General features: G+C 43.4%; 1 protein-coding gene across 9 annotated transcripts in view; it reads left to right on the top strand.

Annotated features, from left to right (window-relative positions):
- The window catches only part of PPP1R12B (protein phosphatase 1 regulatory subunit 12B), a 113,645-nt gene that overhangs the window by 36,974 nt on the left and 61,459 nt on the right, over positions 1-15,212 (top strand). For 7 of the 9 annotated variants that reach the window (XM_081914387.1, XM_081914386.1, XM_081914385.1 and 4 more), the window contains exons 12-14: positions 836-961; positions 2,869-3,051; positions 4,443-4,628. In XM_081914387.1, coding sequence (XP_081770513.1) covers positions 836-961; positions 2,869-3,051; positions 4,443-4,628 — 495 coding nt within the window. The remainder of the gene's footprint in view (positions 1-835; positions 962-2,868; positions 3,052-4,442; positions 4,629-15,212) is intronic. The other 2 variants (XM_081914390.1, XM_081914391.1) reach the window with 2 other exon arrangements.

The following is a 15,212-nucleotide window of genomic DNA, read 5'->3' as shown; positions in this document are numbered from 1 at the left end:
AATATTGGGGAAATACCTCATATTTTGAATAATTTCCTTATGTAACTGACGGACGGAAAATTGGAAGTCCCTTTTATTTTTCTTCTCTTCTCTTTTTTGTTCCTCCTTTTCTGTTTTTTTGTATTATTCAGGTTAGTTTCTTTGATCTTATTGTATTATGAAAAAACTTTAATAAAATCTTATTTATTTATTTATTTATTTATTTATTTATTTATTTATTTATTTAAAAGGGAACGACCAAGTCTTTTCTGCAGGGAAAATTGGATAGCAACAAAAAAAATTAACATGGAGAATAAGAATTGGTTTTCAATAGCTGACATGCTTAATATCATGTACTATCATGTTCTTAGATCAACGGTCTTTGAAATCTATTTATCATTTGTGTATGTGATCTATTACAAATAGTCCTGTTCTTCACATTTGGCTGTATCCCCTATTACTGTAACATTTCTTATTCATACTTAATTCTTAGATGTGGTAGGCATTTTATTATTTTGCTGGGGCACATAATTCTAGTTTGTGAGCATGATATTTGCTTTATATTTTTATAGTGATATGACAATCTATTTTGCCATAGGAAAGGTATACTGATCTTTACTTTTGGCCATGCTATCTTTTAGTGGTAGTTTGTTGATAATCTCAGCATTGCATATGTACTTAGTACCCTCGAAATAGTTCAGAATGTAGAGCTATATTACAATCTGAACCTTCGATTCACTATAGACTGGCATGTTTCTTAACACCCAGTTTGACTAGCAATAGGCTGTGGGTTGGCTTGAGGGTTTATCAGTATAGATTTCAGTTTAAGATCCCCCCACTCCTATTGCATTTGCAGAGAATCTGCTGTAAATTTGGTACGGAGTGGTTCTTATACCCGGCAACAGTGGAGGGATGAACCAAAGGGAAATGAAGCACCTGCAACTGGTGCACCTTCCACTTATGTATCTACTTATATGAAAAGGTGAGTCATGTTAAAACCTCTGCTTTTAAGATGTTGCATTTTGCTTTTCATCTAACATTTACATCTACAAAAATCTGAGAGATATTATGATTACCATGAAAACCAGTGACAACAGAAGCCTAAATGATTTGCCAATTGCATCAGTCTTATTTCTCTTGTACGTGTGCTGAAAGATGCAAGTTTCATATGCCTGTGTACTCACTGCTTTTCCTATATGGAGAAATCATATCTATTAGGAAAAGTGTCTTATGTGAAGTAGCAGAAAGTGTCACTTTATCTAGAGACTTAGTAGAGGTTGGATACATTTGTGGAAACTACAATAAGGCAAGCTTTACATTTTCCCTTGTAGAGCATCCTGTGTAATGTCAAAATTACTCCTTATGGGCACCCTGTGTCCATAATAATTGCTCGGATCAATTGAAACAATGCACAAACACCTTCCTTTCAAATACAAACAAACATTTATTTGTTTCAAATAATATCAATGTTCTTTAAAAATGCGAATAAATAAAAGCAAAAAGTTACTGAGCACATGAATGTGAGTCTGTTATGAACCAACAACCCAACTGATTTGGAGTATAGGCATAGAAAATAACCGTTCAAATCAGGAACGGAAATAAGAAATGATACCTCTATTTTCTGGACACATTTCTTTCTTATGCTAGTCTTCGTTTGACAAAATGTGTGGTAGCTGCTCCTAGGGTTTGATAAGACAGTTTAGGTTTATATAAGAATAGCCTTGCCATGATCAGGGCATTTGGTCTCCCAGTTGCCAACCAGAGAGAGACCTGTGGGCATCCCATGAGCAGGACATTAGCCCTTACTATACCTGGTGCTTCTTAGCAACTAGTATTCAGAGGCATATTATTGATCCTGGAATAGTATGCACCCATCATGGCTAGTAGCCATTGGCAGCTTTATCCTCCTGTGAATTTGCCTAACCCCGCTTTGAAGTTGTGCAAGTTGGTGGCCATCATTGCATCCTTTGGCAGCAAATTCCACAGTCTGTTCTGGATCTTACAACGTTCAGTTTCTTTGGATGATCCTGGGTTTTTCCCCCAAACCAACCAACCACAAATGTTATGATCTTTCCTCTTAGGGACATTGTTCTAGTCCCATTATCATTTTGGTTGCACTTCTCTGCACCTTTTTCAGCTCTACAGAACCCTTTTTGAAGTCTGGTATCCAGAACTCAAAACAGTATTCCAAGTGTAGCAGCATTATAACAGCATTATGCCTGTTTTATTTTTGAAGGCCTTTCCTAGCAATCCCTAACGCAGAACATAATGTATCAGTTCCTTAGCGTCTGAGCCTGAGTAGTGAATGTTGCCACTATGAATGTTTTAAACTTATCTGTGTTGGGTTCAGTGAGCTTGATTGTATGTGTTGTGTTGCACTGTGATAGACTTTAAAGCCCCAAATCATTCCGAGAATGTATTCGTGCTTAAATGACATGAGGCGTTTCAGTTTTAACTGAAGTTACTGATCCTTTTACCTGTGCCTGAACACTTTCATGTTGGCTATTTCATCCTTCCTCAAGCTGTACTTCAGCCATCTCTTTCTTTACTTGGATATTTCTGAGCTTTCCTTTCCACTCTGCTCTTTTTCATTTTGTTATTTTATCCAACAGAATAATTTGACATGTATATAGTACGTTCAACTGAATTTTTCCATTTTCCTGTTCTTCTCTTTTTTTCCTGTTTTCAACCTATTACTTTATCTCTCATGTTTCTTCAGTCTTGATACAATGCCTTGCTTATTTGACTTCTCCTTAGCCTAGGGAATCTCCCTTGCCTTAATTTTGCTGATAGATAAACATTCCCCTGGCAATTAACCAGGGTCCTGTGCTGGTCTGCAACAATATTTTCAATCTTCTCTGAAGCAAGTGATTTTCTGCTGTCTTACAGTGCTTCATTTGGTAGAAGTAGTGACCTCAGCAGTCCCTATATTTCAGCCAATCGCAATGCATCTTCTGCTACCTCACCCACTATTATTGGTTCATCTACCTCATTGGGCACAGAGTGGCAACTTGCCTCTTGCCCTTCATCTGTCAATTCTAGCACTACAGCATCAGTACGCCAGTTTAACAGGTAAGGGCTCATAGTATGTCCACTGAAGAGGGTTTATCAAAGTGCCCATATTTTTTGTGTCAAAGCAGTGATGCTTTATGGCAGGTATAGGCAAACGGCCCTCCAGATGTTTTGGGACTACAACTCCTATCATCCCTACCTAACAGGACCAGTGATCAGGGATGATGGGAATTGTAGTCTCAAAACATCTGGAGGGCCAAGTTTGCCTATGCCTGCTTTATGGTGTGATATTTCAGTCTGAAAATTCTTTCCAAGAGGTTCTATCTCTAGTTAGTAAAGTATTCAGAATGAATGTTTACAAACTCCATACAAACCAGTTTCCCCCCGTAAATACAGTGTTGAACTGTGTGTATGCCTTCCCCCGCCCCTTCCCCAGACCAATCAGGTGTATAACTTGAGTCATTTTGGCATTCAATGCCTTAAACTTTTATTAAGCAAATTACAAAAATATTTTAACTCATATGTATTCTTTTTCAAAAGGGACGCGGGTGGCGCTGTGGGTTAAACCACAGAGCCTAGGACTTGCCGATCAGAAGGTCGGCGGTTTGAATCCCTGCGATGGGGTGAGCTCCTGTTGCTTGGTCCCTGCTCCTGCCAACCTAGCAGTTCGAAAGCACGTAAAAGTGCAGGTAGATAAATAGGTATCGTTCTGGTGGGAAGGTAAAAGGCGTTTCCATGCGCTGCTCTGGTTCGCCAGAAGCGGCTTAGTCGTGCTGGCCACCTGACCCGGAAGCTGTATGCTGGCTCACTTGGCCAATAAAGCGAGATGAGCGCCGCAACACCAGCGTCGGCTACTACTGGATCTAATGGTCCCTTTACCTTTTTCAAAAAATGTTGTATTTGTATTTTCCAAAGTGGCAAATAATAAAACTAAACATTACAAGACAAAATAAAACAAAGTCTGGCATAACATAGAAATTTTCCTTCATTATTTATATTGGGAAGTAGTAGCCTTTCTTGTAAAACTGAATAACATGGCATTGACACATTGCCATTACAGAAACGAGCATTTTATACCAAGGTGTCCTTCCAAAATGGCTCCTGTCCTGTAGGAGGCTACATTTCCTGCATACCCATGTTTACAAAAGACATAGCTAGAAACCAAATAGAGGCAAATGCATCAGGATCTACTAATCTCCTTAACATAATATTATGTGTCAATTGTTTAAGTCAGCACAGTGCACCATACATGTTTCACCATGCTTGCTCTAAGCTTCTAGGCCATCTTCACCACATAAATTGTCAGTATTGCATGATGCACCAAGAGTAAATTGTTTCCCAAATCTTTAGATAATAACTGGTTTTTAATGGTTTAACTCACTTTGTTTCCTATATCCCGTCCTTTAGGGTGCTCTACCATTGCACATGAACCCCTATTTCATATTTTTCAGAACCCCTTACAGACAACAAACTGACTCTACAACAGAGAAGAGCACAGAGGGCATCTCTCCTAGCATTCCATTAAGTGTCATAACAAATCTCGCTGTACCCAGTAGTGCCAATGGTGTCACAACTGCCAATTTTAACTCAACGACTGGAACAGAGTCCTCTACTGGTGATGCTAGGGATCGGAGAAGGTGAGTGAGTATTTTGGTGGTATTCTTGTGAAGTGTGTTTTGCCTTCACCTGCTGTAACAATTGATTAGAAATGTTTTCCTGTGTTAGTGATCAGATTGTGCTTGGGTTACACTGAACTATTTGGACTAAGCTGTGTTGCAAATATTTGCAATGGTTTGAAATTATATTTCCTGAGAGGGTATTCACCCACTGTGGTGTGCAAGATTTCCTAATTTTTGGTATTTACAATCAAGATGTATTTGTGGCTAAGGTGACTTGGTCACAGCCACTATTTTGAGTTTGGATAGGATAGTGTGGGTGCACATGTATGCTTGCAAGTGCATTTTCTTATGTATATTATATGCAAACATATTTTATGCAAACACTTCTAGCATTTCTTTTAAGCTTTCCACTATCCATTGTCTTCATTCAAAGCATAGTACCTCCAGATTATAAGTTTTGCATAACAAAGCCACATGATTCTGCTCATTCAGTTTCCTTTACTGTGTTTTTAATCATGCTGTTGATTGCATGAATATTTCATTGTGAGCAGTTGCTGGAATTCTTCATGGTACTATGCTGACCTGGCACTACTGAAATGTACATTAGTTTTGCCCACATATTTTTGGGGTGGCCATAACTATCTAAAAGAACATTTTTTTATGGATATCTCATGTTATTTTGTGGGACACGGAAGGAGATGCAGTTGGTTTCAGAATTGCAAATCTATGGGCAGGATTCAACTAAGTTGCTGCATGTGCAGAATGAGGTCTGCTCATGCACTGAGACTTCTCCCTGTGTGTGTTCCCTCTGTATCCCCTAAATTTGTCTTGGAGAGTTGTTGGAGGACACAGGGGTAGGAGAGGGAGGAAAGTCCCAGTGTGTGAGTGGACTTCATTTCCCTCATACATACCTGTCAGGGAACTGACATCTAAAGCGCCGGAGGCGCAAAGGCTCACTGAGGGTGAGAGAGCAGTAGCAGCGGAAGAGGGAACCAGTAGAGGGCGAGCAAGAACTCCAAGGGAAAGTGAGTCGGAGGGATGGCTCAGAGACGCTTCAAGCGAAACCAGTGGGGAGGTCTCAGGACCTCCTATAGGGACACCCACACCTCGACGGAAACTGTCACGCCGAGAGGCCAGACGACGTGTTTCCGTTAAGGAGCTTTTATGTTGGAAACGTTTCCGAAAGCAGCCACTTTCGGATTCTACTAGTGATTGACGCAGCCATGCTGGAGGGGCTCCGTCACAGGCAGAGGTTTGAAAGCCTGATCAAACTCTGAGGGACTTGCATTTTACGCACAAGCAGCTCATCGTCCCATCACAGCAATCCGAAAGTCACCGAAAGCCAGCTTGTGCAGGGAGAAGCATCATGAGCAATCCAGCCGGAACCGGGGGAGCAGGAGCAGCTGGAGGAGGTCCAAGCCTGGAAGAAAGGTACAGGGCGTTGGAGATCCAGTTGGCGCTGCAAACGGCGAGGCTTGAGGAGAGGAGGGCTCAGGATGCAGAAAAGGGAAAGGAGAAAACCACCCCGCTCGCCAGAAAGGTGCCAGGATTGGTGCAGAAATTCGGGGGGGATCCCAGGAACTATCATGCCTTTAGAACAGAGATGCAATACGCTCTAAACTTGCAGTTTGATGACTTCCCCGATGAGGAATCGCGAGTGGCGTATGTGATTGGCCATCTCGAATCCGGGGCGAAAGATTGGGTTAGACCCCTGATGGCAGCGAATAATGAGATCTTAAAGGACACGAGGAAGTTTTTTCGTGCCATGGACCTGATGTTTTCCAGCGATATTGAGCAGGGGGTGGTGCGAAGGCAGTTAATGGCTTGCCAGCAAGGAAGCAGATCTGTCCGTGAGTACTGGACTGAATTTACCATGTTGATTCACAAATTGGGGTGGGACCTATCGGCGGAGCCCATCCAAATGCTTTTCGAAGAGGGGCTTTCTTCAACCGTCAAAGATGAGCTTTCCCGGGGCCCCAGGGCGGAGTCTATGGACCAGTTAACCAAATCTGCGCTGGCCATAGGAGCGCGCCAGGAGGCGAGGGCTATGGAAAAGCGGGAAGGGAAAGGAGACCGTTGGAGGGAGTTCCGCATTCCAGACATTCCAGAGCCACCTTTCCCGCCGGCAGAGCCGATGGAAGTTGGAACAGCGCGGGCGCGCGCAGTTTCAAATCCCAGTGAAGGGCGGAAAAAGGAGGGAAAGAGCGCCAAGAGATGTTATCTCTGCCAACAGCCAGGGCACTTTGCCAGAGTTTGCCCACAAAGAAAGGAATGGCAAGGGATGGCAGGAGCTGTTGGGGGAAAGGAAGAGGAAGGCAAGGAGCAAGTAAAAGCCAACGCCTGGCTGCCACCGTTGGGGCACAGCAGCCAGGCCAAAGAGCAATGAAAGTGCCCATGCCAGAACCCCCCAGACCCGCTTTAGTGATAGAGGTGTTACTAGAACTGCCAAACGGACACCCACTAAAGGTCAAGGCGCTTTTGGATTCAGGCAGCTCCTGTAATTTCATGAGTAAGGAGTTTGCAGCTGAGCACCAGATACAGACTATCCCTTTAAGTAACCCCTTGCAGGTGACTACGATTGACGGCAGAGAGCTGTTGGGGGGAGAAGTTAGCCAACAGACTGTCCCGATGATAATGAGAGTGGCAAGGCACACCGAACAGATAGCGTTTAATGTGGCCATCCTGGGAGGAGCGCCCATCATTTTGGGGATGAGCTGGCTGGCGCTACACGATCCGCTAGTGGGCTGGCATCAGAGGGTGGTCTCCTTTGGGTCAGCGCATTGCCTAGAACACTGCAAGGAGGGGAAGGTTTCGGGAGGAGACAGAGTCACCCTAGCGGGGATGGAAGTGATGGACAAAGGGAAGGTGCCCCCGCAATACGCAGATCTGAGCAACGTATTCAGCGAAAGGGAAGCAGACAAACTGCCACCGCATAGACCCTTTGACTGTCAAATCAACCTACTCCCAGGGGCCCAACTCCCAGTAGGCAAGCTGTACGCCATGTCAGACAGGGAGATGCAGGAGCTGAGGGAGTTCATTGACAAAAACTTGAAGCGAGGTTTCATCAGAGAGTCCCGAGCGGTGGGGGGCAGCCCAGTGTTCTTTGTGGACAAAAAGAACACAGACAAACCGAGACTGGTGTGTGACTTCAGGGCCCTCAATGCAGTGTCGGAGCCCCTGGCTTTCCCTATGCCCCGAATTGATGACATTTTGACCAGAGTAAGGAAGGGAAAGATTTTTACAAAACTGGACCTGCGGGGGGCGTACAATCTGATACGCATAAGGAAGGGAGATGAATGGAAGACCACCATGTTTACCCCGTTGGGAGCCTTTGAATACCTCGTTATGCCCTTCGGTCTACAAGGGGGCTCCGCGTGTTTTCAAGCTTTTATAAACCACGTTCTGGGACCTTTGCTCTACAAGAATTGTGTGGCCTTTTTAGACGACGTGTTGGTGTATTCGGAAAATGAGGAACAGCATGTGAGGGACGTTCGAGAAGTGTTGGGCAGGCTGCAAGCCAACCAGCTGTGGGTGAAACTGGAGAAGTGCCAGTTTCATACCAAGGAGGTGGAATTCCTGGGGTACCGCTTGTCAGACAAGGGATTGGCCATGGATCCAGGCAAGGTCCAAGCGGTACTGGAATGGAAGACACCGAAGACCAAGAAGGACGTGCAAAGATTCTTGGGATTTGGGAACTTTTATCGGAAGTTCATCAAGAACTTTGCCCACTTGACGGCGCCCATCACCGACTGTCTCAGCAGCAAGAAGAAATTTGTTTGGACGGCAGAGGCGGATCGAGCCTTTGAAGAACTGAAAAGGGCTTTCGCCTCGGAAGAACAACTTCTGCATGTGGATTTACGAAAACCCATGAGAGTGGAAACAGATGCATCCGACCGGGCGGTAGGGGCGGTCCTTCTTCAACCGGGGAGGAGTGCGTCGGAGTGGAGACCGTGTGCCTTCTTCTCGCGGAAGCTGAATAAGTCCGAGAGGAATTACACGGTGTATGACAGGGAACTACTTGCCATTCACGAAGCATTCCGGAGGTGGAGACATTTATTAATTGGGGCACAACACAAGGTGCAAGTGTGCACCGACCACAAAAATTTAGAGTATTGGAGAACAGCTCGAGTGCTCAACCAACGACAAGTGAGATGGGCACAGGAATTCTCCAAATTTAACTTTGAGATTTGTTATGTGCCAGGCCCAGAAAACGTCAGGGCGGACGCGCTCTCACGCAAACCAGAATATTGGGAAGGGGAGGGGGTGATCGAAGAGAGACATGTCATCCCGGAGGACCGCTGGGTGTGTGGGGCGGCGATGGTGGGGCAACGAGAACTGGTGGAGGAAACGGAAAATGATGAATATGCCCAGGATAAGCTCAGAGGTCTCAGGGGGGAGGGCGAGAGCCCCGGAGGTTTTGAGGAAAGAAATGGGGCATTGTATTACAAAGGGGCACTGTATATACCCGAAGGTGAATTGAGGGGGAGAGTACTCAAGCAGTTGCATGATAGCCCCACGGCGGGACATTTTGGGCAACACAAGACCATGTGGTTGGTTACCAGGGAATTTTGGTGGCCTAAGGTGAGGGAAGATGTAAGGGAGTATGTAAGAGGGTGTGACCAATGTCAGCGAGCCAAAGGGGAAAGAAGGGCGCCGGCAGGGTTATTAGAACCTTTACCCACACCAGAACGGCCTTGGGAAGCGATATCAATAGATTTTATGACGGATCTGCCAAGGTCCAAGGGGAAAACAGCCATCATGGTAGTAGTAGACCTGTTAACTAAGATGTGCCACTTTGTAGCATGCTCACATGCAGTCACAGCGGAAGAAACGGCGAAGTTGTTTGTGGAACATATCTTTAGGTTGCACGGGGCTCCCTCGAGGGTGATCTCAGATCGAGGCAAACAATTTACTTCCAGGTTCTGGAGGAAGCTCATGAGCTTGTTACACGTGGAAGTCAATTTTTCAACTGCCCGGCACCCTGAAACCAACGGGCAGGCGGAAAGGGCAAATGGCATTCTTCAACAATATCTTAGGTGTTATGTCAATGACAGAGAGAACGATTGGGTCGAAAAGTTGGCGTTGGCAGAATTTGCCTACAATAATGCGGAGAATGTGTCCACAGGGATGAGTCCCTTTTTGGCTAATTACGGGTGTCACCCCAGGGCATTTCCAGGGGAAGGAGGGGAGAGATGGAGCATCCCAGCGGCTGAACATTTTGTAGAAGAGATGGAAGCCATCCATCAGCAGCTCCAGCTCAACTTAGAAAGGGCTAAGGCACAATATAAGAAGCAGGCAGACAAGAACAGAAGGGAAGGTGAAACCATAAGGGTGGGGGATCAAGTGTGGTTGTCAACCCAAGGGTTGCCGTTCAAAGGGGGTTGTAAGAAACTGAGGCCCAGAAGATTGGGACCCTTTGAGGTGATTCAGCAGGTCAACCTGGTAGCTTTCAAACTCCGATTACCCAATCACATGAAATTGCACCCAGTGTTCCACAGGTCGTTACTGTCACCATACAGGGGAGGAGGTGAAGGGGAGCACGTCAGGGGACCAGCCTTGGAAGAGAGGGAACGCCGCAACCATGTAGCGGAAATCCTCGATTCCAGGTGGAAGGGAAATCAGGTGGAGTATTTAGTGGCGTGGGAAGGGGAACCGGAGTCAGAAAACACCTGGGTAAGTGCGCAGGAAGTCAATGACAAGGTTTTAACAGAAACGTTCCATCAAAGGTTCCCGAGGAAACCTCAGCCGATAGCAAGGTTTAGGAGGGAGTATTTCGGCACCACCGATGAGGAAGAGGAAATGGAAGGGTTCGCGGAGTCGGAGTTGGAAGAGGGAGTGGACTCTGATGACGAAGAGTACCTAGAGAGTAGGAACAGCAACAAGTGGAAGGAAGTGTTCGCGACGTCGGAAGATGAGGGAGGTTCTTTCAAGGGTTTTACCTCCTCACCGCCAGTAGGAGAGGAGACGGGAGGGGGTGAAGGGGGCCCTGGAGGGGAGGTGGATGTCAGGGAACTGACATCTAAAGCGCCGGAGGCGCAAAGGCTCACTGAGGGTGAGAGAGCAGTAGCAGCGGAAGAGGGAACCAGTAGAGGGCGAGCAAGAACTCCAAGGGAAAGTGAGTCGGAGGGATGGCTCAGAGACGCTTCAAGCGAAACCAGTGGGGAGGTCTCAGGACCTCCTATAGGGACACCCACACCTCGACGGAAACTGTCACGCCGAGAGGCCAGACGACGTGTTTCCGTTAAGGAGCTTTTATGTTGGAAACGTTTCCGAAAGCAGCCACTTTCGGATTCTACTAGTGATTGACGCAGCCATGCTGGAGGGGCTCCGTCACAGGCAGAGGTTTGAAAGCCTGATCAAACTCTGAGGGACTTGCATTTTACGCACAAGCAGCTCATCGTCCCATCACAATACCCCACTTAATACTACATTGAATTCACCCTATACTGTATTTCTTTTTTTTTATTATTACCTAGCGGGTAAGCTCTGTTGAGATGACCTTGGTTTCAGATGAGATTAAAGCAGATGATATTAAATGGTGACCAATTGTGGGGTTTAAACCATATTCTTAGTAATGTAAATCAGTCAGACATTTTGAGAGGAAGCCTGGTAGCTTAAAATGAAAAATAACAGGCATTTGCTAGATACCACAATATGGGTTTTCAGCACTTAATGGCAGCTGTCACAATAGCACATTCATATAATTCAGTGTTCTCAAAGCTCCATGTTTCTCTTAGCAACAACAACATAAACTCCCAGACTAATATTAGATCATTAAGATGCCTCCATAACAGGCAGCTCCTACTTGCCTATTTGAAGCCACTGGATTAAAACTGAAATGCATTGCTCGGTTTAGGAGGAGAGAATAAGTCATCTGGAATGTCCTTCCTTTCAGAAGGGTGCTGCTGAAAAGCTGACTGGACATATGACTTTTGAACAAGTTCCCTTCATACATTTTGTTCTAAGTGCAAAAATCCAGAGGATCAAATGTCCAAATAGTTTCTATTCAGGTTTCATTCATTATTTTCCCACAATGGTGTGAAAACTTCCATCTGATCTAATCCTACATTGGTCCAGTAACGTCTGGATGGAAGAACCACATGGAAGCCCTGTGCTTGTGAATTGTGTTCACTTAGCCATTGTGGTTTCCTCATACAAACAATTAGCGAAGCAATTTGAACTGTACTAGGTTGAAATGACTATTGGGTTGCTGTGGGAAATGAAACCAAGACTGCAGTTGACCTATGATTAATAGCAGGTAGATTTGCGGTGTCTAACTGCAGAGTAATAATCCATCATAGAAATTAGATTTTGAAATGGAGCCTGCTATTGAACTCTGCTCTTGTTTCAGCATTAACTGGGGAAGCCTGGAAATTTGACTGTAGGCTTAGTAGTTTGCTGATGCATGTTTCTTTACACTGAATTATTCTGCTATATTATATCAATGTTGTGCTGAGTCTGCTGTCTTAAAACCTTGTCTATGCTGCCTTAGCAGTTTGGACTTGGGTGGTGAAACAAGTTCATTTATACACATAAGCACTCTGTTTTGATCTTGCTATTATTGTTTGCTCATCATTTATATTAAAAGCAGCGATTAAGACACATGGATGGTGGGACTTGCAGTCATATGATTGAAAATATATCAAATCTAGTAAATTTTTAGATTAACCAGGGGAGGCAGTCATATGATTGAAAATATATCAAATCTAGTAAATTTTTAGATTAACCAGGGGAGATCAAGTAAATCATCCATTGCCAGAACAAATATGACTGATGTCCATTTCTTTTTTATAATGCAACTATAATTTTGTAATACTTATGGAAAAATCAAACTAAACTGTTTACCTTCTGAAAACGAGACCTTTACCTAGCCAGTTTCTGAACAGATAGTGATTGCATGGACTTCATTGATGTCAGTGCTGTGCTATGAACAACTGTCAGTAAGAGAGAACCATGCTGCTGATTTGTGCTATGTTGACTTTCAAAATCCTTGAAATTATTAATAATAATTCTGCTTTTGCTGTTGTCATGATTTTCTCTCAGCTGTTTACATAAGGCTCCCATTTTTCCTAGGATGAGTTTCCCCCTTTTCTTGCAATCTTGAGCTTTGAGTTAAGCTTCTATGGCTTGTTGGGAAGGAGGGGTATAGACATGATTTAATTTTGCAAATAAGATTAATTAATTTAAAAATTATATATTATTGTATGAAGGCCAAGAACTGCAAAACAAGTGGTTGGTCATTATATTTGTTTTTGTATTCCCTCCCCCTCATATATTTTGTGTTTCTTTTTTGTTTTTGTTGAGAACATACAAATTTTAAAAGAAAATGGCTTGGTAGGTTAAGCATATCCTCTTAAATAGTGAGTAGTACTTTTCAAAGAAGTGTGTACATTAGAGGAATTGACCACAGCCTTGCTAGTGGCGGTAGAGTAGCTGCTATACTAGGTGCCTGCAGAAGTTGATGTACACGGGCTCCAGAAAACATAGGTTATTGTACCATTTGGTGTCACTGTTTGAATAGTTTCAATTGTTCTGCTAAATTCCACCATTGACTATGTGCAGAATTGCTGCCCGTTTCTAGTGTTTGCACTGATTAGCTATGATTTACTAAGTTATGAATGAAGGGAAAGTGTTTATTTCTAAGGAAGTGCTTGATAAGAGCAATCACTTCCTATTTCAAATGCTCCATAGATGGGTACAGTATTGTACTAATTGTCAAAGAGCTGTTTCTGAAATCTCAGCCTAGTTGCTTTCTGTGTTTTGGGGCACCACCTACTGTTTAGAGATTGTCCCTGCACTTGGGCCTACTCTGGCAAACATTTATAATATAGCACGTGAACCTCCAGGAGAGAGAAGCCTTAGTTCTGAAGGTCAGACATACATACAGTGGTACCTCGGGTTACATACACTTCAGGTTACAGACTCCACTAACCCAGAAATAGTACCTTGGGTTAAGAACTTTGCTTCAGGATGAGAACAGAAATCGTGCTTCGGCGGCGTGGCAGCAGCAGGAGGCCCCATTAGCTAAAGTGGTGCTTCAGGTTAAGAACAGTTTCAGGTTAAGTACGGACCTCCGGAACGAATAAAGTACTTAACCCGAGGTACCACTGTATTTTGTAGATGTTCTTCTGTCTGCCTTTGGCCGTTTATTTTTTTTATTTGTAAAAAGAAATTGCATATTCTCTGTCTATATAACAAAGTAGCACAATAATAAGATTATGATATCTCCCCAAGAGCAGCACACTTGTTAGCCATCAAGGAAGAAAGATGGAGATGGGAAATATGAGAGAGAACAGGGAATCACGTAGGCAGTGTGCATGGAAAAGTGGTGGGACTGACACAAGAAGAAATAAAAATAAAAATTGCATGACTCAATGGGTGTGGATGGGGAAGAGAGTTAAGGGAAGATTTCCACCAGGCCTGTAGATCCCAATAAGTGACCAAACAGTATAATTTAAACAATGACCCATGAATGAAGCCAAGGAATCTTCATGAAATTCTTACTGACTGCCCAAATTACTGTATCTGGATTTTGGAAGGAGTTATTTGACTAGTAACTGTTTCCTGGAATCTAGATTTCTCTGAATCATTCCCATAAGCAGGCTACCTGATAGAGTGAATCTCACTAGAAAAGAATGGAAATTACTATGAAATCAGATTCATATTGGATGGGAAAAAACCACACACATGAGATGCAGATTGATATTGGTTGAAGACACTCCATGTACAGGATACAAGTTTCATGTATTTATTTGTTTGTCGGTTTGTATCCCACCCTTCCTCTGACATAAACAGAACAAAACATTTATAAAAAATAATAATATAATAATAAAAGCCATAATCACAAGCAAGCTTAACAGAGATAATCAATGACAAGCAATACCACCCCACTAAAATCACTATGATATCAATGCTTAACAAATAAAAATAAATTTGCAGTGTTGCTTCATCTTTTTATTTGACAAAGGTAGCTTGCCTTGGTAGAACTTGGTTGTTTGAAATCATTTTTCTTGTGTAACTATGAATCTGTCATTAGCTCTCCCATACTTCAGAATCATGGATGAACATATTTCAAACTGTTCTTGCTTTATCTTACCTTTCATTGCTTATTTCTTGATACCAACATGGCACAGTCTGCTTTATCCCCGTGCAATGAAAATATTTGGGACAATAATCAATATTCGATTATTATTCTAAGTGTTTTGTGCACAATTTATGCAGTTGTTGGTATTCAATTGTTGTAGAAAATCAGGACAGAGGAAGATAACCTTCTGAAAGTGTTAGGAAAACCTCATCTCAGATACTTACATAACTCCAAAGGGTTACTCTATCTGTAAGTCAAAAGGTTGTTCAGAGCCCTTGTTTAAAATAGCATGCAGGCTGTAACATGTATCTCAAGGCTGCTGAGTTCAGTTATCATTGCTGTCAGAACTGTATGCATTGTGTGGTGACTCTTGGTCTTATATGAAATGGTGATTATGCGGCAGGTTAATCTGTTTGGTACAGTTGTAAGTTCATGCCACGGCACCCTTCATATCTCTCTCGCACAAGTGTGCAAGCATAAACACACACATCACAAGTCTTAAACAGTTGCTGATTCTG

Source organism: Podarcis melisellensis (assembly GCF_964234715.1).
Source record: "Podarcis melisellensis genome assembly, chromosome: 6".
Classification (NCBI taxonomy): Eukaryota; Metazoa; Chordata; class Lepidosauria; order Squamata; family Lacertidae; genus Podarcis; species Podarcis melisellensis.
This window is presented reverse-complemented; position numbering and strand designations above follow the sequence as displayed.